The sequence below is a fragment of the Pogonomyrmex barbatus genome, unplaced genomic scaffold (genome assembly GCF_055798465.1).
Source record: "Pogonomyrmex barbatus isolate J1 unplaced genomic scaffold, ASM5579846v1 scaffold20, whole genome shotgun sequence".
NCBI lineage: Eukaryota > Metazoa > Arthropoda > Insecta > Hymenoptera > Formicidae > Pogonomyrmex > Pogonomyrmex barbatus.
In genome coordinates, this window is record NW_028297117.1 from 3,696,852 (window position 1) to 3,724,499 (window position 27,648).

Below are 27,648 nucleotides of genomic sequence, written 5' to 3' on the forward strand. Positions count from 1 at the left end.
GGTATAAGAATAACTATTATATATTAAGTCCAATGAGACAATAATATATACATATAAATGTAATCAATTAATTGTGACCCATGCATCGATAATATAGATTCAAAAGCAACTACTTATAAAACGTTGTCTATAAAATTGTCAATATTTTCTATGTTCTTATCGCTCTCGTAAAATATTTTACAAAAAAAATTATAGTAAAAAATGTTCATCTTTAAATATTTAAAACTTACTACATATAAATTACTTACTACATATAAATACTTCTATTCTATATGTACATGTGTTCTATATGTGTACATGTATGTGCGTGTGCATATGTGCATATGCATGTGTTGTGTGTGTGTGTGTGTGTGTTTTAAAACACAACTAAACATGCTTTATTCATTTACTAACTCATTCTTGTATGATCAGTTTATAATTGATTCGTATAATAATTAAAAAATATAAGACATTTCTTCCAGTAATCTACTTTGTTTGAAAGACCTCATCCTGTGAAATAATACTGATATAATAACTAATTTAAAGAAGTTTAGTAACAACATAAGACATTAGCTATTATGTAATTATGTGTTACGTTTTATCCTCATTCTTTCGTTAAAATTCTATATCCCAATTATTCCAATTCCGTTAAAAAAATTCTATCTCGGTTCTTCCCTGTAGAACAATATCGCAGACCAAAAGTAAAGTAAAGATATGATGGCGTTGGTAAAGTTGACAAGCGGCGCGAGAGTGCATGCGGAAAGCAGCACTTAGAGCAAAGTGATTTCCGCGCGGAGCGACTTTACTCTCGTAATTCCTTCCCGCTTCCAACGACGTGGCTTTACAAGGCCAGCGATCGCAAATCTCGGAAAGCGTCCTTTTAAGTTTACCGCAATCTCGAACGCTGCATCCACCAAAATTAGATTTGTATAAAAGCTACGCCGGAAAACAACGAAGTAGGACGAAATAGCTTTATAAATTCAAGCCGCGAAGGTGTAGTTTCTCTTCTGTTGATAGATTATTAAATTTGCATAAACGTTGGACAAAAATATTAATTTTGTAATTGATATAGTATTTTCGGACTAGATCGAATATGTTAAGAATATTAATAAGATGATACGAGAGCGACGACAACATTGAAATGTTTGGCAGTCAATCGATCAATTAATTCAACAGTCAGTCAATCCATTATCAATCAGAGGTTGGAGAATGAGTGATATCGTGTTACCGGGGAGCCCATCGAAGGCTCATCAGAGTAGTTGTCATCGGTAGTAGCACTGAGTACCTTTTCCATTTTGCTGAGATGCAAAGCGTACTTGTCGTGTGCCCGAAACTGCATAAATCGCATATTGCTGGACTGAGACAATTCTGTTATGCTCTTTATACTTGGGAAGAATCTATCAAAGAAATAAAAAATAATTTTACAAAAACATGTAACATATAATTTTATTTTATCGATTTTTTTCACTCCTTACTTTTATTATTATTACGAATAATATATTTTAATTTTTATTTTCTTTCTAGTAGTAACTTTTATCAAATTTTTGTAATTTTATATTGTACATATTATTTCATATCTTTATAATTATAATAATAACTAGATATTAAAAATAAACTATATATTTAGAGATTAAATCACATATTAAAACTATATTTGTATATATGAAATGTAGCACATGTATAAGAAATGTAGCACCAGTACAGCATAAAAGATAGTACTATGTATGCTAAATAACATTACGAATATTTTTTGCGCTTGGAGTTTGCTACTGTACTTGTGCTACATTTCTTATTAGATAATTTCCGTTGAAAGTATAGACTCACTTGAACATAGTTTGTACCGCAACGATCGTGTTGCAATCAGCTAAGGTGTCCTCCTCTGCAGAATTGTTGAGTTCCTTGTTTACAACAACGACATTTTCTGCTAAAGTAATACCAGCTCGGAGAAGATCATCTAAGCAGTCAATAGAGCCGCGCATCCAGTAGACCAATGGAAAGTAGGACACTGCATCGAGAAACGCGATTTCCGGTTTTCTCTCCAGCAAAAGAATGATCGGATTCAATGATGTTTTTGACCTGGCAAATGTTCATGCTTATTAATTAATTGCTTTTTCTCATATCTATGTCAATTTATTAATTCTTTATATCCTTAATTGACAATATGAAATACTTTATAGTGCTTAATAAAAAATTCTGTGATTGTGATCCATCCTTGAATTCATAAGTAATCTTTTAAATAATCCTTTTTTTGGATACATTTATATAATAATAATATATTTAAGTTCTTAAAATATATATTGTATTAAAAATATGTATTGTATTAAAAATGTAACTAAATATAAATGATTTCATAAGCCGAGACTATTAAAAGTCGTTGAATTAAAATTGACTTTAAATAATTTGTATTATATAATTGAAATATTTGAGATATTTTCAATTATCGAATATTTTCGTAATTAATGACAAAAAATAATTAATATGCCTGACAAGTGTTTACACAATAAATACTAAAATTTTAAAATTTCTTTACAATGCTTATATTTTTTTAAATATAAAAAATACTAAAAAGTTGCACTGATCACAAAATAATGTAGATGACAAAATTTTCGCTTATTACATGAAAATAATTTTATAAAGTTAAGTAAATGGTACAAAGTAAAATGCTTGTCAATATTTTGATATCATCCTCTCTTATATGCTAAGCGTTTCTTTCTATATATACTATATTTCTTTCTACATATACTATATATACTACTTACTATATATACTTTCTACATATACTATATATATATATATATATATATATATATATATATATACACATCAATAATTATGTAAATAATCATGTACTATATTACATCATTAATGATGCAATAAATACCTAAAATGTGCCCTCAACGGTATTATAAAGTTATAAATCCCATTGCTGGCGTAATCAGCTGCCAGTATAATGGTCTTATTCTGCCAATTGTATTCTTTGGCATTTCTATAGCTGCAATGCTGACACACCTAATAAACAATAAAAAAAAAAAAAGAAAAGAGAAATTTGTAAGTATGAGAAATCGACAGAATTTTATTTAATTTTTATAATTTATTTTTACTTTTCAAAGATTGATTTGCATATGTTTGCCGAACATACCTGAGCCAACTGAAGACAACAAAGAGGCTTCTTCTCCTTGAGAAGATAGCACAAAGTCGGTGAGACTCCAATGAAGGGCGAAACTGGTGGGAATCCCTTGACAATCCTGCAATACAATTGAAATTTGATTATTTCGTCCCAACGCTCCTGCGTATGATGCTAGAGTTTGATGTCGTGCTCTTAACAAATATCGCTTGGGGATAACCAAGTGATAACGCGACTATTTCAGAAGGCGTGTTACCAACTGATAAAGATAATGGAGCTTAACTAAGCTGATACTCATTTCTTTAAATTAGATTAAAATTGAATTAACTTTTCGTTATATTTTGTATCTTTGCAACGTATATCTTTTTTAGAAAAATATACGTTGCAAAGATACGCAGCTCTTCTATGGAGAAGAACGTACCTCTCTCGAAAATTTTTATTTACTGATTTTTAGTTCCTTGAAAGTCGAAGATGAATCGCTTGAAAGAGATGAAGTCGTTTTACGTTACTCTCGGATTTCTTGAGTATCATCATATCACGTGATCCAAACCATGAATAATGTTCAATATTGGAATAGTATTATGTCTAATTGAATGCATTTATATATATACATAATATTTATATGATTCATAAATGTGTTCATAAATTTTATATTTTAAAGTAATTTATATTTATTAATTTAGAAAAGTTTACAAGGTTTTTACGATAAGAATAATGATATTTATGAGTTTCAGTATTATATTTTTATATTCATTTTTAGTTGCTATTAATTTGTTTTTGACGCCACAATTAAAATTATTATTTGACTTATAAATATATATGTTTTTAATAATATTTCGTATTGTAGATTTAATATTATTTAATTTTAATATGTAGCTTGCATACATGATTAATGAACATTTGAAATATAAATAACAAAAGAAATTAAAGTTTTATTTACATTGGTTTGTTATAATCACATATAACACAATAACACACATCACGAATATCATAAAATTATTAACAATGTCATTTTGATGTCACTGTTATTTTTTTATATATACTTACGACATTATTTTGACGAGCAAGCTTCTAAGTTTGGAGAGAGAGAGAGAGAGAGAGAGAGAGAGAGAGAGAGAGAGAGAGAGAGAGAGAGAGAGAGAGAGAAAGAAGACATATTATACATACATAAAGCTATATATATTAAAATAAAAAAAAAATAAACTATATACTGTAAACTATAAAATATTTTAGATACATAAGCAAATAAAACCAAAAGTGTAAAAGCGTAAAATAAAAGACTCACCCTTTGAAACTGTTGGACAGAAGTCGTGCAGCAAGACGGCAGTGCACAAGGACGATGCAAGAAGGAAGACATCGAAAACATCCATGAGGACATATAAGGTGTCAGGCAGGACAGCATCGAGCAGCGATTCAACGGCACCGTCCGGTGCCGTTAGTGAAACAGGCATTGAGACATTGAGATAGAGGATACACCGACCATTAATTTGCACGATTATATTTATACAATTAAAAGTGGATAAATATCAGTGCGTAAAAATATTCGCGTCGCGCATAAAATGATTCATATTATATTTGGCATTTCATTGTTTTCAGACAGATAAAAAAGAAAATAAAAAAAAATATAAAAAGACTTATAATTAGATTTATCTTTGGGATCCTATTTTGAAGCTCATCTATATTGTTTCGCACAAGAATACATTCTAAATTTTTTTATCTATGTATAGAGATATTAAATATCATACTTCTACTAATTTTATAAGCATAGCACTAATGCTATCTAAGACTAAGATTAAGAAAATACTAAAGAAAAATGTATTTTTCATTATTTATATGTAAAATATTTTAAAAATCATTCAAACAGTATTGGTATTAGATATTAAATTATGAAAAATAATACGTTTTTATCAAAAAGTTATATACGTACATAATAAAAATTAAAAAAATAAGAATAAATTACAAGTTCATTATTATCAATTTTAATTAAATTTTAACAAAAAATTTAAGATAAAACTTAATTGCCAAAATAGAACTAAATATTATTTAAAATTTTCTATGAGCATATTTTAATATCCTAAAGATACGAAAAATAGATACTTAATTATATAAACATGACAGCTTTAATATTTTCTATAAATTGCAAATTCGCGACAATTTATTTAAAAAAAATGCATATTTTAATTATTTTATTGCAAATATGATAGAAGAATAGTCTGTCTCTGGAATCGGCATTATATATTAAAAAAATCCTAATAGTTTAAATAGTTTAAACTTGGACTTATTGTATAAATTTGATATTATGTATTGTATTAAAAATAACAATACAATACATTTTATTAATACAATACATTGTATTAAAAATAATACAATACAACATATCCAATGAGTTATTTATTTCAATAGAGTGCTTATCAGAAACTTTTTTTTAAATTGCAATTTCATAAATAATACATTATAGAATTTATTTTCAATAATAGCAATGGATTATTTTAAAAAATATAGATAAATAGAATTAAGATAAATAGAATAATATTTTTTAATTGCAGTCGTTTTTGCTTATTGTGTAATATTTATAGCAAATATAAAGTTATTTTATACTCACTTGGACTAACATTGTTCTATAAACGAGGTATAATAACATCAAATGATAACATCAAAAGTATTTAAGTACATAATAAAAATAAAAGTATATCGCAAAGCAATTGTAATATACACGGTGCATATTCATATAATTCTCAAAATGTGAGTACTCGCGTAAGTACCTTCTTCTTCGATTATACAAAATGAACGATATGATTATGGTAGCTCCCGATGCGTCCGTATTTTAACGCTAACGAAGTCATTAAATTAAAAGCACATCAAGGTGTGCGACTATGCCCCTTCAGAAAGATACGGATGACCTAGCGTGACTTTAAAGAGGCTTTTTAGAATGTCAGTAATGTAAAATGAAATTTCTAGAATTGACATATAAAAATATCACATTGTTTTAATAAAGATTCCATTTTCGAAGAATTAAAAAGAAAACATAGAACAGAATTTTATAATAAATACATATATAAATGTTGTATTATTATCTTCTTTCTTGTTGATTTCAAAATATTTTATGATAATTTCAGAAATTCGATTCAAGGTTGATAAATAAAGTCTTAAATAATAAGAATTAATTTATATATATATATATATATATATATATATATATATATATATGCACAATAGAAAAATATCATTATACGACAAAACGTAAAAAAGTTATATTTCAAGTAAATTTATGCCAACAATATTTCAATTGAAAATTACATTAGAAGTAAATTTATGCCAACAATGTTTAAATTGAAAATTACATTAAGATAGTAAATTGTTTACAAGAAAATAAGCTTTAATACTTTTGCTTTTAATCTATATAATGTACTTATAATAAAATAATAATAAAATATAATACATTTTATTTTCTAAATTTTTTTTCAGAAAGTTTATATGTAACTCGTAAATTAATTTTTCTAATATAATAAAAAGTATATAAATTAAGAAAAAGAAGACACGTAAGAGTGAATATAATTAAATAAATTTATATAATAATCATGTTAATATTTTTTATTAACATCAATTTCAAAAATTTAAGATTTGTTTTTCTATAAGTTATTTTTAATTCAAATTGACACAATTATTATGCAAATATACAAATTATAAAAGATGATATGCATAAATAAAAGATAAATGTGTGTAATGCATAAACAGAAATCCGATGCACAAGACCACATGCAGGTGCACGAGACAAAGTGCGAGATTATTTGTTCGGAAGATTTTGTTGTGCTTGAAATTGGTATACAAATAAATATCAAAAAAGTTGTAAGAGAAGAAAAGAATTCCTGCTAATATTTTTCTCTACTCGATTCATTTCTTTATTTTTGACAAGTTGTTCTTCGTGCTGCATAATTGTCAAGAACTGCTGTCAAATTTTAAATTTATCTCCACAGATCCTTGGATAATGTCATCACGATGTAAAAGGCAAAAAAAAAGACAAAAAATACTTACGCAATCTTCTCACTTGGCGATCTCCAAGGAACATCGTCATCCATTTCGTCCTCTGACTCGTCACCCTCATGATCTAAAGATTCCTGACCAGGGAGATGTAATGTTGAGCTGGTTAACATGTCTGGTACTGGTAGAATGCTCGGTCTTCTACTTCCTGAAATATCGCAAAGAAAAGAGTTGATGTGCAAATTATTTTGTTAATGAATGACATTTTCACAAAATTAAAGTTTATTACTCTTTGTTTACTCTTTATTATAATTTTGTAGAAAACTTTGTTTCTTTAGTCAATATGATATAATAAATATATGTTGACTAAATTAATCAATTTTATTTGAATCTTTCTTTTACAATTTAAATTGCAATATTAAGATAAAAATGTTCAATATTGAAAATTACAATTTTTCAAATCAAGTAATATAATATACAATCTAATTTTAATTTGAATAATACTGCATATATCCTATATTATATATTATAGAAGAAAAAAGTTTATTATACATTCAAGCTTTAATATTATATAAAAATACATTTTATTAATCGTATCAATTTAGAATAAAGAAGTAGAATATAAGAAATTTAACTAGATAGATTTTAAATAGATAGATGTTATAATTATGTTAATATTGTACATACACACTGGTATAATAAAAGCGTTAATAAGAAAATAGCTGTATTTATTTATAGAAATAATTTTCAAAGTCAATTGGGAAAATTTATTATTAGAAATTATTAAAAGTCTTTCAAACTATTATACGCTTACTTACTTTATATACGCAAAAGTATGTCAAATATACAAAGACAGTAATTTCAATGAAATGATGTGCAAAAAAACTTTAGATAATTATTAATCAAATTTTATTTATATAAATTTGAATATTTATTTAAATATTTATATATATTAAATTTGAATCTATTTTATAAATTTTTAATTTTATAATAAAGTTAGAAAAAACAAGTTTTCATAAAAAATAATGGGCTAATAATATCAATAGATTAAAATTTTAGGTTTCAGATAATTCTTATTTGTGTTCTTTTATACTATCTTTAAAATATGGGAAATAAAATTAATATATTTTTTCAATTGCAAAAATTTTTTATTTTAGACAGTAATGAATAATGTCTGACCTCTTCTTTGCGTTAGAATTTCTGGACTAAGTAGATTTGGATTCGGATCAAGAGACCGTGGTACATCAAGATGATTTCCTGTGATTGGTGTTTGTGGCGTTGATCCGCTTTCCTTTAAGCATTGTCTCGAGTCTCCGAATCCACCAGGATCGAGATAAGTTGCTGCAACATATAAAGTCGACTGCGATGAGTAATTCTAATATCAAGATCGATTACAATGTTCAATGGTCCTACAAAGTTTGCCAATATGTTATAAAAAGAAATGTGTTTACATCAATAAATGTGAATAAGAGAAATTAACGTTATTAAGAAACAAAAAGAAAGCAAAATAATATAAAAAAAATACTACTTAGTTCATGTATTTTATCTATATAAATAATTGTTCATTTATGTGTTCTCTCAATATCAAACCTTTACATATAATTATAATTATAATCATTTATTTTAGTGTAACTTAGTACACTTAACATAATTTAGTATATAAATTATATAATTTATACGTACTAAATCATGTAATAATACATCAAATATATATTTTACTTCTCTGAATGTAATAATCTAATAAGAAATATTAGAAACATATATTATAAATGTCTAGTAAACTCAAATATCTTCTTACAGTTACTAATTATTTAATAAATTCAATATTAATTGATTAATATATTAATACTCCTAAAATATTTTTTCAATATTTTTAAATTTATAATACTGCAGCAATTATTTAAAAATATATATCCTCTTAAAAAAAAGTAAAGTTTGTTTATAATTAATTGAAGACTACACATACACACACACACACACACACACACACACACACACACACACACACACACACACACACATACATATACACACATTTTCGGTAATTAGATTATTCCAGAGATTGCTATTTTACATAATTATTAAGTATTAAAAAACAAATAACACTAAAAAACAAATATCTAGCATTTCCTCAATAATTTACAGTACTTCATTTAATAAAATTAAATTGAGTATCATTTAATTGTTTTTCCAGTCAGTTTTTAATGTCAAAATTTTAATATATATATATAGTTTAATATATATAGTTAATTTTAATATATATAGCTTTTAATAAAATTTTAAAGTTAAATATTTATTTTATTCGTTTTTTGATATTTAATAATCATATAAAATAGCAATCTTTGTCTAACTAATCTGTTATATTATATTCTATATAAACATAAAGCTATTTTAATAATCACTTACATTCTTATTTGTTTCAACTTTTCTTTAATTTTTATACATACCTGCATTTCTGAATATAATTCTGAATGTAAATTAACCGATGATATAGCAAATCATTGCTGAATCAGAATTAATCATATCGCATTTGAAATTCGATACAGTATTAATTTAAATATCAAATATGGAGTCGCAATGAAGTAAACAATATTTTACATTATAGCTTTGCAATTTTCTATTAAAAAACCGTATTTATTGAGAACTACTAATGATGAGTACTGAATGGTGCATGAACAGTATGTACAGTATATACTGTTATGCTACTATATATAGATGTTATGTTACTATATATAGATTACATATAAAGCAACATGCAAACATAAACTACATCAACAACATGAATGAAAAAGAAGGAATTATCGTTTGACATTTTGGTTGGTTTATTTTCAACCAAACACTGTACATAAAGATTTAATCGCACGTAAAATTTGATATGCTTTATAATCCCGAGTCTTCCATGTAATTTCATTTTATAACAGAATAATATAGTCCATGAAATATATGTAATAATGTAAAGCAACCATTCGAATAAAAAGTGTTTTATTAAATCGTTCGAATAAAATTTTTTAAATTTTATTATTATATATTATAGACATTAATATTAAATTATTTGTCAATAGGTTATTATATTAAAAAATTTATATTTTATTAAATAGTTTACAAGTTTAATAAATAATAAATATTTTTTGAAAAAATTTGTAACTATACTTCAAATACAATTTTTTAATTAATACATACAAAGTTATTTATCAAATTATATTACAAATTATTATTCCTTCTTTTTCAAAATGTTATCTTTCATTACTTTCATTGCTATAACTCTATATTTAGCTGTAAAGCATTGTGTCTTATGTATGTGTACGTGTATATTTGTTGTGAGATATAAATATTTAAGTATAAATATTGCAGATAATTTTCTAAGCAATATTTAACGATAGCTATTTGTACAACAAATAAAAGTGCGAAAAAAAGATATAAATTTAATAAAGAGTTATAAAATATTTTCATGTGTTTATACCAATTGTAATCATACATATCGTAATTATTTTAAATTATAGACAAAAAACTTCATAGTAGTTTTATTTTAAAATCTATTCACTTTAAAATATTAAATTTAAAATATTAAGACATTTTTATTTAAAAATCTTTAAGAATTCAAAGTAAATGTATTGACTTAAGAATTCAAAGTAAATTGATTTTTCAATTAAATTTCCTTAATTAAATAAAGATTAAAAAAATTAAATGTAACTATTAAGTACAAATCAAGTCTGAACAAAAGTACATAAAGTTTTTAAATTCGTTTATAAAAATTACTTTAAAGTTTTCTTAAATAATCATATCTTCAAGCTTTCATAAATTCATTCAGTCCAATTAAAAAATCAATCATTAGATTAATCTAGTATCTAATAATTTGTTCCAAAAATGTATCGCCAAATTCTTAAAAGACGTAATCTAACAAATTAATAATATTGTATTTTATTAAATCAAGATAAGAGAGATAAAAGAAAAAAAAAAGGAAGAAGAAGAAGAAGAAAAAGAAGCGTAGCGAGGCGCATGCGACACTCACGGTGGACATTGGATGCGAGTAAGTTGTAGTGTTGGGTTGGTATGGGCGTGCTAGGGAGGACCTGCAAAATAACCTGCGGTGGCAACGGGGCCCTGTGATCTTGGGAACCGTTCGATCGATCCAGCGCACGGGGCCCCGTGCAGGTCTCCTGCCTGCGGAGTGTTTCGCTCAGCGCAATGTTACAACTGTTGGAAAATCGTTGGTGCACGTCGGCACCGTTGATGATTGCTGTACCGTTCCCATCGCCGGCACCGGTGCAGCTGGTCGATATCGTCGTGGTGGTGGTCGTCGTCGTCGTCGTCGTCGTTGCCGATGTTGCCCCCGTGGAATTCATAGTCGTCGTTATAGTGTTGGTCGTCGTGGTGCTCGTTGTCGCTCCGTTACTCGCAGACATTGCATCCGTTTTCGTCTCGATGATCACCTGCGTTCCTTCACCAATGACGCCGCCCTGATTATTCGCAACTACGAACGCAGAGTTTTCCTCCTTGGTGATGCTCATGTAATAGCAAGTGTCGGTCTTCTTCATTATATGCCGCGGCCCTGCGTATAGGAAGACAGAATTGGTGCACAAAATGTGGCAGCTTCTCATTTCGTATTTATAAAAAAGTAAATTGAATTGCAAACATTATGTTCTCCTATTATTTCCTTTTATTCCTAATTATTGTAATATTCCTAATTCTTCTCGATATAATTAATTATTTTCAAAGCACTGTAAAAATTATTTATTGAAATAATAAATCGTATAATTATATAAATGATTGTCGTAGGAATAATATAAAATCATGTAATATAAAATTATGTACAATAACAAATTGATGAAAAAATATCAAATAACATAAAATAAAAATACAACATATAAAGTTTAATATTTCTTTTTATTTGCTCGAGAGACAAAAAACCTGGAAAAGATGTCCAAAAAAGAGCCTAAAAACACTGGTATTGTGTCGTGAGATTACCAGGATTCAACAGGATAGTATCCTCGTAAAATTCCGGAAGTTCTGCCGGTCTGACTGCGACAAGCGCAACTCCATATTTCCGGTGGCTATGGAAGGACGCGTAGGTGAAGGATTTTCCCTCGTACTCCCCAAAAAAACGAGAGTCGCCGAGAATTATGTGATAAATCTCGTTGCCGGAACATTTACCATATAGTCTGTGCCATTCTTCCTGAGACTGTTGTCCTTCTCTGTAAACAGGAAGATTTCAATTTAGAATTTTCATACTTTTATGCAATATATATACTGTAAAGTTATAATAATGTAAGACTAAGGAAAATAATTTTAAAAATAATATATTTTATTGCATGTCATTTTCATTAAATGTGTGTTTCATTAAATTATGTGCATTATAAAATTTCATAAAATTAAAAATTACAATTAGAAATTTTATAAGATACTTATGATTATTGCATATGTAATTTGGCGACATACATTTTGTTTTTTTGTTTTAATATTTTGCATATTAAAATTAATCTCTATATTAAATGAGAGTTAAATAAATGATTAAGAAACAATCTATGTTACAGAAACAATCTATGTAACTATATACATTATGAAATGTGCACGTGTATGGTTATTGTATGGTTAAATTTGTAGCCTAATTATGTTCTGTAATACGTTTTGAGCAGCACTTACTGTCCTCTGGATGTGTGCAGCAACAGGGTAACTAATGTCGACGCGCCAGGACACGTGCAATTGTTTGCCAAAAGGGCGTATTTAAATTCATCCTCGCACACCACGTGTTCTGCGAACTTCACGTGGAGTTTGTTTTCCGGACGGAAGATTTGAACATACTGAGGAACGTTGGGCGCGAAATCTTTCACCGCCCACGATCTATAATTACCAAATTCAATTTCTTATGAGATTTAAACATGATTTAGAACTTGAGTCGCGAGAATAGGATAAAATATATTAATTCAATATAATAATTCAATATAAATTTTTTTCAGAATAATTCTGCTATTGTTTTAAACGTACAATCAAATTTAATAATATTTTTTGTTAAATTTAATTATACATAAATTATTGCCATTATATAATGTTGTTTTGTTATTTCTCAAATAAAAATTTCACCTTGGGATGCATTTCAAATTTCTCATATTTCATTTTATTTACGGATCCTTTATCAATCCTTTACCAACAAGAATCACTGGACTGAAAGCCGATGTCTGAAAGTGCTCGCTTACAAGCCAACTGCGCTTTACAACTGAATTTGAAAGTAAAGGAAGTTAAGTGATTAAGGTCAACAGGGCAGCTTAACTTCTATTTAAACTCCGAAGTAAAATTTAAATGAAAAATGTCTGAAATTCGCGAAATAAATCGTTGAAAAAAATATTAGAATTGCAACGTTTAATTCTCATAACAGGAAATTTTATTATGGAAAAAGAAGAGCGACGGAAAGATTGAATTTACAACGTCGATTATAAGCTTCGTTAACGAAGCTTATATTTCGACCATTTTCACCGTCCGCTGACCTGAGTATCGTGTGTTCGTCAGCAGCGGTTTTATCGGCGTAATTTCTCGCTGCCAATACGAAGCAAGCTTCCGCCTCGTTCATTCTCGCCCTAGCGAGATCGCCATCCTTCAGGCATGAACCCTGTATGTAGATCACTCTCTGTGCCCAAATCGGCACTTGCAGGATCATTCGCATCGTGGTATCGAGTTCCATCGGTGACAATAGCACCACGTAATAATCCTAATCATCATGTTTAAATCATCTCCATTAATAATGTGTAAAAATAGTAAGATAAATAAAAGAAGTATACACGGTGCAATTAATTATTGTTCTTTTCATACTATTCAATTCATTTTTTTTTCTTTAAGTACAATATTATACCTAATAATAAATACAAATGCATAAGGAAGATACTCGACATGCATCTGAATTTAATTTATTTCAAATAAAAGATTAAAATTAAAATTGCTTTTTTTATAAATTATGATTATATTTTTTATCTTACTAAACAAGGTGTGATAATTTTCATAAATTCCGTTATACTCGTAATATTCAAATTAAGCTCAACAACATATTTTAAAATTATTTGTTGTGTCCACTTTAATTGCAATAAATTGTGAATGTGATAATGAAATTTTACGAAATCACAAGTCGTCTAGTGCATAACGAAATATTTAAGACATGTAATTTGTTCGTTACAAATAAATCTAACCTGCAACAAGGGATGAGCGTAAAACTCATTTAGAAAGTCCATAATAGTGTCAGCTTGCAGTGTCGTACTGCAAACTACCACGTGCTTCTCACTTTGCGCTCTGTGCGACGAATACGAGCCGCCCAATTTCTGTCGTTCCATCCATGTGAAGGCTAACTGCTCGAACTATAATCAATGTGAAATAACAATTATATAATCGATTAATATATATACATATATATATATATATATAGAGTGTGTGTGTGTGTGTGTGTGTGTGTGTGTGTGTGTGTGTGTTTGCGTAAACTCATTTTCATGAATGTGATAAAATTTTTTATTTAACAAAGATTATGATTATCTTAATCTTGCATATAAGTATTTTAGTGTAATACATATTAACATTCACTATAATTTTATGCATTTTTATTTACAAATTAAAAAATTTAAAAATGGCCTCATTAAATTTCGTCATTCGAAAAATAATAAAAGAGAATCATTACAGCTTTTCTACAAACGAAACATACGAATTGAATTATTTTGACGTTTATAATACCTCGACAACCGTACGACTCTATCGCCCAAAATCAAATTTAATCGAACGCGAATACGCAAGAGACAGACGCGAAGAGATGAAGGGTGAACACATCATGTTGACCCGTACGAATTGGCACGTATCTCGTTTGCGATTGGCAGACAATCTGACAGACAAATTACAGCGATCGACGAGATTTTCCGTGTGGAGCGCTGCGCAATCAGTCGATGCCAACAGACAATGAGTAGACACGAGTTGCTGTTGTCGCTTTGTGCAATTAATAATATCTTTGGTCGATCAAATCCGCATTAAACGCTGAAGTCAACGATTAATCGTTATATCTGGATGTGATTTTATATAAATGCTTTGCATACATTTCTCCTTTAACATATTTTTCTAAAGTATTAAAAATTTTAAATATAAGTTTATTGTGTAAAAAGCATCTTATATTCTTTGCAATCCTTTTTTTTTTATGGCTAGAAGATGCATGCATGCATGATGTTCTCTCGAACGTATTTTTTTTTTGTCAGTTACACGAGAAATAAAAGTATTACGTCCTTAACGACCGGAATAATAAATATTCGTAAAACGACAAGGGTCAACCGCGTGGCAATATGGTTCGCAAGACAAGTCTTGTTTCGGTACATTTACGGCTTCCCTACGGCGTGACTCGAAAATAACGCCTATAAAAGAAGTCCATGAGGCGAACATCACTGTAACGACCACAACTGACGCACATTAAATGAGATGAATACGAATTTAGTGCAGCACTATAACTTTACACGAACTTTTTACAGCATCACAGTTTCTTTAGAGAATATTATGTGTATTATGTGTATTAACATTACTATATTATAAAGAATTACATTCTTTAAAATTTAAATTGTATACGGATTTATATGTAATTTCATTCATGTTTATAAATGCATAAATAAAATAAGATTTGTATTATAGACAAGAAAATCAAATTAAATTTTTTTCTTTTAATATAATTGGCTATAATCTTCCTTTTAATAATTTATTAATAATAAAATAGAAAATTGAATAAAAATTACAGGAAAAAATATATTTTAGTAAATTAAACACAATGCACAAATCTCTTCAATCTATATATATATATATATATATAATCTATAATTATATAAAAATATAAAAATATTCTAAGATTTGACACATTTATGATATATTTTTTACTGATCTATTTATACAAAGATATAAAAGTAAATATATAAAGATATGTACATATACGTACTTGCGTTGGTAACACTATAAGAGCCACGCAGATCATAATGACCATGTAAAGTTGCGAAGGCCAAATATCCGGCACAAAATCTCCATAGCCCACTGTCGAGAATGTTACTACAACGTAGTACGTACTTTGAAATAGATTCAAATGCCTGTGCCCCGCTCTCTGGAAGTGCTGAATTCCGCATACGCTAAAATTGAAAATTCATCACATTGCTTCACGATTAATCGAGCACGAAAATGGATGTCAGGATGGTGTAGTCACTTTACATGTGTCTGATGTAAGTAATCTGTATCATCTAACAGTTTGCTGCTGAATTGTAACTAATGTAAATTTACGCGTTCCATAATTGAGTCGCACTATAGATAATATTGTTTGCATTAAATTGCAAGCCACTTAGACGTTCATAATCATTTTCTTAAGAGACCATATATAGAAACTATAATTTGAGATATTAACAATTTTAAAAGATAATTCTCCTTGTTACTGCTTATAAGTATGAAATGTTAAATTTAAAAAGACCAAGTATTATTATTGTTCGAATATAAACTTATTTTTGACATCCCTTTACAGATTGCAAAAGTTTTGAATAAGTATAATATACAGGATGTCTGATTTCTAATTGTATATCGCTTGTGTGCAAGTAGAGCGGATCAAACTAAGCAGAAAAATCTTTTATCATTTTGTGATTTTCGCAATTAGTAACGAGTTATTAATCATTAAATATCGCAGAATGAGCACGTATCCGCCCGGCCTGATGAAATGTTTGGAGGTGTGCACTATAAGCAAATGTTGTCATTAATTCATGTCTAAACATCTTGGCTTTGTGTCTAAATATCTTGCCGCACTCCCACCGCAAACATGTATTGGATGATTGCACTTACCACGCGCCACCGTTGGTCGCGCTTACGTTGATCAATGGGCCAATGGGCAAGATGGATACACACGCTCATATGACCATCTTTAATTAAACATCCCGTATACATCTCTTTCAATTTTTTTAAACATATAAATTTATTATATATGTGTTTTGTTAAAATAAAATATGTAATATATTCTAATTTTATAAAATGTTTGTCATTTTCCATTGTACGGTTTGCAAAAAAGCATATATATATATATATATATATATATATATATATATATATATATAATTAAAATGGAATCGTAACATTCCGATTTCAAAATTAATAACTTTTAATTTTTTTATTTTTGAAGTAATAATTAGAAATTATAGATTAATATTATATTCAGAAATATCGCAATTGGAGATGCATAACTTTAACAATTTAGAAGATATTGTATTATTGCAAAAGAGAGAGAGAGAGAGAGAGAGAGAGAGAGAGAGAGAGAGAGAGATCATTGCTTGATTTTTCTCAATACATAAAAATAAATTGTTTATGTAAGCAACTTTTACAATTTTTTGCATTAAAATAATTGTTTACGTATATATAACAAATATCTAAGAACAAGTTATAAATAATCAATTGTTCAAAAAAAATTTATGTCAAAATGTGTAAATCTCATTTGTTTATAAGTCGGCTAGTATATATTATAATATACATATTGTAAAATTTAAAATAACGCATTATAATATACCTTTATTAAACATTTTAATCACTGACATTTGAACGTTTAATTCGTAAGTGACAATTTAATTATCAATTGATAATTTTTATTGTTTGTTTTATTCTAATAAAAACTTTCAATTGATAAATGTTTTTCTCTTCGTCAAATCAATTAGCGCATGACTATATATATATATATATATATATATATATATATGTGTTGGCAAATTTGCAAAAACCAATCCCAATCAGCGTAACGGTTGCTTCTTAATCAATCCCTTGTCGACTTTCGACCTGAGAAAACAGATTTATGTGATTCTACGAAGAGCACCTTTCCTTTCATTGCAATTTTTCATTCGGTAACCTCTTGTCGTAACGAAACGAATGTACAATTACCCTGACCACTCAAAGTAAGATAAAGCGGTACTCTTGATCATTCTTCGATCGTAACGGAATTAATGTAACGGCGTAAGAAAGAGAAGAGATTGAACTCAGTTGCGAGAAAACCACCATCTAGTATAAATCGGTCGGCGATTGTAAACGGCCGATATCCATTATGCATGCGGCCCCATTTCTATATCTATATCGACGTATATATTTGTATACCTTGTATACCTTGTTCATTTTTCCTTCCTTCCTTTATCCACCTGCACCATCGCATCATCATGCTTCCGTTCGATGTGTCGTGACAGCCGAGCATGCCCCATCGCACGTTAATTAACAACAGATGAGGATCGATGGTATTTCATATATTTAACTAGTGGTTTATATTAAATATGTAATATCATAAATATACCGCCTATCTATTGCAAGCACGTTTTATTAATGATTAAATTAGCTCGCAACTTTTGCCATTTGTTAAAAATAGTATTTTAAAAATATACAATAAATTAATGGTTATATAAATTAGAATTATATACTTATCAATCCTTATTATTAAATAATATAAACAAAAATATTATTTTCTTTTAATTGTTTTTCTTTCATGAGAAAATTCTTTAATATCTATTGTTGATCTAATATTTGTGTTTATCTTTTGAAATGTTATTTCAATAAAGTGATCTTAAGAACAATTTAAAAATAATAATATATTTTTAAATATAAATATTTGTATCTATAAATATTAACAATTATGCTTTTTTATATAATATTTTATACATATTTCATATATGTTTTATACATATTTAATCACAAAAATGTAATAAATTTAAATTTAATATAAACTTAAATTAATAATTTTTGATAATTAAAATTATCAAATATATAATTCAATAAAATTGATTAATTAATAAATGTATTGGCGCTAAACAATTTATAATTACTTTTAAATAATTTTTCTAATTATTTTCAAATAACTAAAATGTCAGAGTTTGTGTTTTTAAAATTTTTTTTGCGTGACGCGATTCTGAAAAGCGCCGAAGGCATGAGAAAAGTATTACGCTGAGTAAAATCGTCGTTTTATCTTCAGCATCTCTACACGTCAGTTTGCCGCGTACGAACGGATAATAAAGTCACGCATTTTCGTTAAAATTTTCATTATTCCTAGCCTAGTGCCATGGTTTGTTAGTAACGTTTTTGCTAACGAATCTCGTCCGTGTGTACGTGACGGTTCCAATTGAATTGAACATTATTTCACGGAAACAAGCGACCAGATAGATTCTTCACTGTCGATTGAAAGAGAATCGTTAAAAATTGTGTCTCAAAGCTTCATTTCATTTCAATAAAATTTTTAAATTTTATTAAAAATTTTATTAAAAATTTTATTAAAATTTTTTATTAAAATATAAAATTTTTAAATTTTATTAAAAATTTTATTAAAAAAAAGAATAAAAGATTTTGAGATAAAATTCTCAGTAAATGTGTATACTTTTTAATTAATACTGATAATAAATATAAAACTTTTTATTATTTTTAATATACATACATGTATAATTACTTTTTTTAATTTTTAAACTAAATAATTTTAATTGCTACAGAAGTGTATTATTTTTATATAAATGCAATCACAAATGTAATATATATTTGACATGCGTAAAGCAATGCAATTACATATTTGCTATATGAAGTAAGCTCATTGATGTTAACAGATATTCTGTTAATAAATAGTTATTCAGAATAATTGTTATCCCAATTTATTACAGATAATATCAATGTTTAATCACAATAATGATAGTTAATCTGTAAAGATACTGTATAAATAAAAATAAAAAATATATATGTTTGCATATTTAAAGTTGCATATTTAAAAAATTTAATATTTTTATTAAATTTAAAATTAAGTTTAAAAAATAAAAATTGTCATAATAACAACAACTTTTTAGTTAATATATGGCTTTGTATTCAGAAACAAGTGTTTACATTAATATAAACACCAAAATTGTAAAAAGTGCAATTTATATGTAATTAAGGAGAATATGAAATATAGATATATAAAAATAAAAATAAAATTTTGCGTAAAAGTTACTAGCACGAGGTGTTTTCTATATACTATTAACTCCTACGTCTATAACACCGAGCAAAATTTTTTATGAATATTTAAAATTAAGCAATTTTATTTTCCATTTGTTATGTGAAATTGAAAAATTAACTTAAAGCGAAAAGATACATAAAATTAATAAGAATTATACATTAAAAATATAATTTTTTAATAAAGATTTAAATTTGTTATATGTGATAAAATTCTCAGTAAAGAATAAATCTTCTACGAGAAATATGTGATAATTTTATCCTTTCGAAGAAAGATAAACAAAAAAAGATTCAATTCATATACCGATATTAAAAATATTAATAAAACGTAACAATAAATTCTATAACAATAAATTTAAATTTGTCAGATAAATCAGAAAACTAAAACTCCAGTCAGTTTCATTTAATCTAACTTATTTTGTGTTTACTTATATTAATAGAACAGATTTCAGAAGCGTTACAAGATAATTATGGGTTAAAAATATATGGGTTTTATAAAAATTGCATAGAAAGAGTCTAGCTATCTGTTAAACTTCGTGAAACTGATCGGTAGTTAAATCTGCAGGTATGATAACGCATGGCATGCAAACAATAGCGCTTATCATACATATTACATTTATAGCACAAACGTCAAACATTCGTTTGCCTTAGATAATAAACCTTTTGAAGAAAAGATTATGGCTTCAGTTAATTTAATTATATTTATTCAATGATAAAAATGACAAGTTTCTCTCTCTCCTCTCTCTCTCTCTCTCTCTCTCTCTCTCTCTCTCTCTCTCTCTCTCTAATTAAATTAAAAAAGAATGAAATGAAAGTATGAAATGTATTTAAAAAATTCAATATCCTCAAAAAATAGCGAATTTATATATATATATATATATATATATATATATATATATATAAATTCGCTATTTTTTGAGGATGTTGAATTTTTATATATATATATATATATATACATACAGTGTGCGTGTGTGCGCGTGCGCGCGTGTGTGTACATACACACATACTGTACACATATCGTGAATAAATATTCAAATCCTCGCTACTTTATTTCTAATCTTAAATTGCAATACTTATGCAATATTAAATGCTTTTTTCAATAACTGTAGAATCCTACGGATTCTTTTTCTAGTTATTTCCATGCATCTTAATTTTAAGTGCGACTTTTTTCGATTTCTGCGACCGCGACGCAGATTCGTGCACTTTACCCCTTGTCCTTGTCGTAGATAATACAGCTATGCAAGGGCGAGCTAGCAAGTACGTTCTAGAATCACACCGTAAATAATAAAGCGTCGCGATCGATGGTGATACCAATCCATCTGCACAAGCTGGTGTGTGATTATTTATTAACGCTTGTCCCACATTACGATCTGGGTCGATCAGGCGTATTTCGTCATTTCTTCATTCGTCTCTAATAGAAGAACAGCTGCTGGTCACAGTGATTCATTCGCTTTTATACATTAAATTTATTCAAAATAAATTCATGCACTTCTGTGCTTTATTTTTGCCCAAAAATTAAAAATATTATTAAAATTATAAAAATATTATTAAAAATATATATACAAGCATATTATGTGAATAACATAAATTCTATGTACAATCACATAAAACAAAAATAAAATACTTAAAGAAATTTGATACAAGTTTGTTTCTATTTTCTTTTTATTTGAATAAAATCACTGATGTCGCCAATGAATTCCATAATGATTAATATCTGATAATGAGATTAATAACACTAATTTGTTATAATAAATCAGATGATATAAAGATATTCAATTATTTTGATCTATTACATCTGAAATTATTGACATAATTAGTATATGTAATGTGTCTGATTCGTAATGATGTACCGCTTATGTGCAGGTAAAGCGGGTCAAACTGAGTAGAAAGGTCCTGTACCATTTTGTGATTTTCGCAATTAATAACGAATTATCAATTATTAAAAATCGTCGAATCAGCGCGTGTCCACCTAGCCAACTGGCAAATGCAAACACGCGGCAAATAACCGCCCAACGTTACAACGTATTCGCGGTTGCTAGGAGCACGGCGAGATGTTTAGTCAAAGTCTATAAATGACAGAATGTCTGCTTATAGTGTATATCTCCAAACATTTCGTAACGTTAGGCGGTCACATCTCGTTTGTGCTTCTTGTTATTGGCAGTGAGCTGTGCAGATACACGCTTATTCGACAATTTTTAATAATTAATAATTCATTTCTAATTGCGAAAATCGCAAAATGGCAGAGGATTTTTTTGCTCAATTTTGATCCGCTTTACCTGCACACATAATACGTATAATACGTTCTTAAAAATATTATATTATGTAAATATTTAAAAAATATTATATTATATAAATTTTTTAAATTCTTTTAAAAGTTTTAGAAATGAAGAAAAAGCTATATTTTATTTTCCAAGATAACAAGATTGTGCAGTGTAACATGATTAATATAAACATTTCACAATAGTTTATCTTGATGTCTTAAATAATGTCTTGATGAAGATGAAGATTTTATTCTAATGATTATTATAAATTATCTGCAACAAATTGTTATTTTTTTTTTACAATTACAAGGTAGAGCGAAGCGTATAGAATATTGTTCATATTGAGTGACATCAAATTACTCATGATGACAACATTCATGTCAATACAGGATGACAATAGTGTTACGAATCTATATATGACAGAGATTTATTTCGTTCACATCTATATAGTAGTATCAATTTTTGACAACTCATGATGGATTTTATCAATCAAATCACATTTTCATACTACAGTTTATTTTTCGTATTTCTCATTCTTGTAATAAGATAATGAAAAGTATAATTAATTTCTAAAAATTTTTAAATATTAGTTCATATGTTGTTAGTACATTTATTATTTTTTATATTTGTCACATATAAATATATTTAATAATATTTTTGTTGAATCTTTTCAATCTTTTCAATAAATTTATCAAATTAATAGAGATAATTTATGATATTATTGAAACTTATTCTTAAGAAAAATTTGTTTATGAAAGTAATGAATTATTTAAATAAAAAATTAGATATTTTCAGCATCTCTCTCTCTCTCTCTCTCTCTCTCTCTTTCTCTCCTTCTTCCGTTATAATTATTATTGTACAATATTTTTCAATTCATAATTTATTGAATAAAGTTAATGCGTATTGAATTAGTTAAAATTAAGCAAATACGTATAATATAGTAAAAATTACAGACAAAATCATATATGCAAACTATTCGTTTATTTCCGCAATCTAAGCTTTTGCTGCACCTTCACGTTTACAGATACAACTTTATTAGAAGATTAAACAAGATGAACCGCAGTCATCCACGGCTTGAATTCGTAAATAGAAACTCGTACTCTGGCCAGGAAACTTTTCTCGTTATTCGGATAATACAATAAGTCCTGCACGCCGGCAAATGAAATACGTTCGTTATGTAAACTTAAATAACGCGCGAATACTATGATGGAAACTTCATTACAGCAACGTCGTGATTCAAGTCTATTGCAAATATCAATTCAATCAATTGTTCACATGTATGTCACTATAGATTTTAAATTAATCTCTTAAGATAACAACACAATATTTTATGTTATATATTTATAAAAACACAATTTGCTTTATTAGAGATATTTATTAAAGCTTTGAAGAATATTTTATTTATTATGCATTACAAACAAAATAGTTCTAATAACAGAAAAAATCAATTATGTGGACTTAGAAAAAAACTATAACTGCAATTTTTTCAATTAGTTTGTCAAAATTACTTTGCACAATTATTATTACATATAATTTATAAATTTATATTAATTCATGCATAAAATTAATTAAAAATTTATTAATAAAATTATCTTTTATAAGTATATTACATAATAAATGACGTATATAGAAATAGAAATTTAATTTCATATTTCTACATACTGTAATAATAAGAATTGTTTCACACATTATTTCATAACTTGCAGAAGGAAGATTTAATGCGAAGATTCGTATGATGTTAAATGGAACAAATTACGGTAATATTGAAATAAATAGAATATAATCACACTCGACAATACCCTGTAAATCATTTAATGTAATAATGGAAGACATAATATAAATTGCATAATATGCCGTCCAATTTATTATTGATTCGATATAAAAACGCGAAATTTTAATATTTGGGCGAATATATATTGATTTGATATTGTCGCTTTAAATAAAAATCTATCAATTATTAAAATATCATAAATATCTATTAAATTTAATAATTATTATTAAATTTAATAATTATTATTAAATTTAATACAATAATTATTATTAAATTTAATACATAATTTTTATCTAATCTAGTTAGAAAATGTCAATTTTAGTTTGGCAACATTATAATATTTATATATTATATAATATTCTTTTCATATTTTTCTAAATCAGAAATAAACAGTTCTTTCTGATATTTTGTTGTGTGTGTATGTGTGTGAGCGCGCACGTAAAGCTATAATCCTGAATAATTTATTCAGCTAAATAAAAAATGTTTATATGACATCTTTATATGACATCTTTTGACATACAATAACTAACCGAGAATAGAAAAGCAGCTTCTTCAATTATTTCTTCCTAAAGTAGAAATTCCTTTCTCGTAAACTTAGTCTATTCCACTAGGAATATATCTTTAATAAACAAGATAAGTAAGACAAAGTAAACAATACGAACTTACTTGTGAGTCTATTCGCAAACAATTATCTTTGTTAATTATATGTATTTTTAAGATGCTCAAAATATATGTCAAGATAAAATAGATAAGAAAAATTATATTATTACTGTATAAACGCATTAAAAGATATTCAGTTACCGTAGCATATTATATTAAAAAATTACGAGTAAAAAATAAAAAAACTATAATATTATTAAAAATATATACATTTTTGAAAGTGTGAATATATGTATAATAAATCTCACTCTCTATTTGTGTTTAAAAGTACTCACCTAGTAAAGACAAGGCACAGTAACGTTGCACTAAGGATCATCAGCTGTTGACTCAATGCCGATTGAGATTTCTGCATTGCCCTGTGTAGGTCGTTCTGAAATGTAATTATCAGTTACGTTAATTGCAAATCTAAGCAAATTTAAGCAATTTAAGCTTGACATAAGTTACATTAGAGCCAATTTGAATAAAATACTTACAAACATATTCTCCAAAGAGTGCTTTGCCAACCAGCAATTTAGGAACACCGGAATGAATAGATTTCTCATTGGCGGATATAATAACTGCAAACAATATACAAATATCTTCAGTTATATAATTTTCTATAACTAGAAAACTAATATGTTTGCTATAATATTCTAACTATTATAAATAATAATTAACACTGTGTATTTTTGATAGTTTGTAAATTTATTACAAATTGAATTAATAACCTTGGTATAATCAGTCATATTCTAATTTATCAAGAAAATTACTTTCATATAGTTTTGATGATTTTAATTAGATCATATACTTTTAATTAGATATACTTTTAGATCAACAAACTATTTATTGCAAAAAAAATTAATTATTCCTATCTTCATGATTTGATGAATAAAGATAAACTATTTACAATCAAATACTCGTAGGAAAATGAAAGAAGATGTTGCTAATCATAAATTATGATTTAAAATGAAAGTACATACTTTATGTTAAATGTATGCGTGCTATGCTTAAATAAATCTTCTTCAAACAATTCTAGATTATATCATTTCTTCACGTATTTTTCGGAGTGCTTTTGATTTTCTCGAATCATAATAATAGACTCATTAGTTGAGCAAGCATTTGTGTTATAATTTGCAAGGTGTATAATGATCATAAATGTTATGTCTAGTAGCTGCAGATATTTATGATGTAAACATCAACGTGACTACTTGGTTTGAACATAAATTTGCTTATTGCGCTTGCTTTGCAGCATCAAAGATTTACATCGTACTGGATAGTGGAGCATATGTTTGCATACTAAGTTCTAATGTACACACTGATTTTAATGAAACTTTATTATAATTTAAAAATTTTATGCATATAATTACATGTCGTTAATATAAATTTTAAATATACGTTGAATAATATCGTTGAAGCAATTTTCGGAAGACTCCTGCTCATCTATAAAATTCCATTTATTTTACATTTTATTTTCCATTCATACTTTAGAATTTAAAAAAAGACCTTAAAGATATGAGTACATAAAATATATATACAAGATGTCTGATTCTTAATTTTTCTGATTCTTAATTTCTTTGATATATCACTTGTATCTAATTAGAAATCAGATTTATATATTTGAATTTATTATTAACATCTTCAAAAATATTTTCTTTAAAATAAATTTTATTAATTTCCTATAAATGTAAGTTAAATTAGAAAAAAATATAATTAATTATTATTATATTAATAACAAGTATTATATGAACAAATTTAATAGTATGCAAATAGTATGTAAAATTAATTAATGATATTTTTTCTGTTCAAATGCTAAATTAGAAATTAAGAATTAATTTAGAATTCATTTTATAATTATGTTTCCTATATTTTTTTATAGTATGGAAATATTTATAGATTTAACACTGAAAGAATTTGTATAGTTTAGTTTAGAGGCTATATAAAGGCGTCATCACATAATCCAAAACTAATGAGGTTAAGCTAATTAAATTCCAGCAAGCGCAATCGCTTGCATGTCGTTACATATTGTCCATTGTGAGATAAAGGTTATTCCCTATGGGACATGTAAAAATCGATACATATCATAGTCAGCCGCATGCAACTTGACACAAATAAAATTTATGCATTTTTATGTAGACATTCCACAATATATGTATACATATTGAAAAAATTATTATATTTTCATGTCATTATTTTATCTCTTAATTATAAAATCAATTAGATCACTTTTAATAGAATTTTAATTTTTTCTTTAATCTATAATGATTAAAATAAAATACATAATATAAAAATAAATAATTAAACAATTATTAGCACAAAAAATAGTGCATTATATATTATTTTTTTATATAGAATAAAATTAAGTGTTACATATAAAATTAAAAGCAAATATAATTCTCTTAAGGACTCACCGTAATTGTGAATGGGATTGTGTTGACCAGTTCCAGGATGAAATGGAAAGACAGAAGCTGCTGCCAGACATTTCCCTATGAACATTACAAAGACAGCTCAACACACCCAGCGACAATTTTATCAACTGTGTGTAACATTTCATAAGTAAACATGCGCTTCGCTGTTCTGCATTTTCTAAAATGTTTTAGTAAATATTATAGAGACAAATATTTATTAATAAATTTAGAAAATATAGAAATATTTTTAAGAAATTAAGTAATCAATGTGTATTAAAAAATATTTATTTTATATCTATCAGGATGATTGTTATGAAAGCCACTTATACATAATACTTATATATAGTAAATAATAGCAAATTTTTTTCTGAATGATCAAATCTTTAAAAGTACATTTATAAATAATTAAATATTTTAAGAAAATTTCAGAATAAAAAACACCTAAAATATTTTAAAAATTGCATATTTTGCATAGATTAGTTATAATAAACAGTTATAATAATAATAAAAAGTAATGTTTCATTTAAT

General features: G+C 26.7%; 1 protein-coding gene across 1 annotated transcript in view; it reads right to left on the reverse strand.

The window, feature by feature from the left end:
• SLO2 (slowpoke 2) overlaps positions 1-27,270 on the reverse strand; it is a 37,811-nt gene extending 10,541 nt beyond the window's left edge. Inside the window, exons 1-15 of the mRNA XM_089077675.1 lie at positions 27,124-27,270; positions 25,210-25,293; positions 25,012-25,106; positions 16,017-16,200; positions 14,254-14,418; positions 13,561-13,781; positions 12,722-12,919; positions 12,047-12,273; positions 11,091-11,630; positions 8,261-8,422; positions 7,136-7,289; positions 3,119-3,224; positions 2,861-2,988; positions 1,804-2,055; positions 1,208-1,376 (exon numbers count right to left, since the gene is read on the reverse strand). Coding sequence (XP_088933801.1) covers positions 1,208-1,376; positions 1,804-2,055; positions 2,861-2,988; positions 3,119-3,224; positions 7,136-7,289; positions 8,261-8,422; positions 11,091-11,630; positions 12,047-12,273; positions 12,722-12,919; positions 13,561-13,781; positions 14,254-14,418; positions 16,017-16,200; positions 25,012-25,106; positions 25,210-25,278 — 2,670 coding nt within the window. The 5' untranslated portion in view covers positions 25,279-25,293; positions 27,124-27,270. The remainder of the gene's footprint in view (positions 1-1,207; positions 1,377-1,803; positions 2,056-2,860; positions 2,989-3,118; positions 3,225-7,135; positions 7,290-8,260; positions 8,423-11,090; positions 11,631-12,046; positions 12,274-12,721; positions 12,920-13,560; positions 13,782-14,253; positions 14,419-16,016; positions 16,201-25,011; positions 25,107-25,209; positions 25,294-27,123) is intronic.
• Between the last annotated feature and the right edge of the window lie 378 nt (positions 27,271-27,648).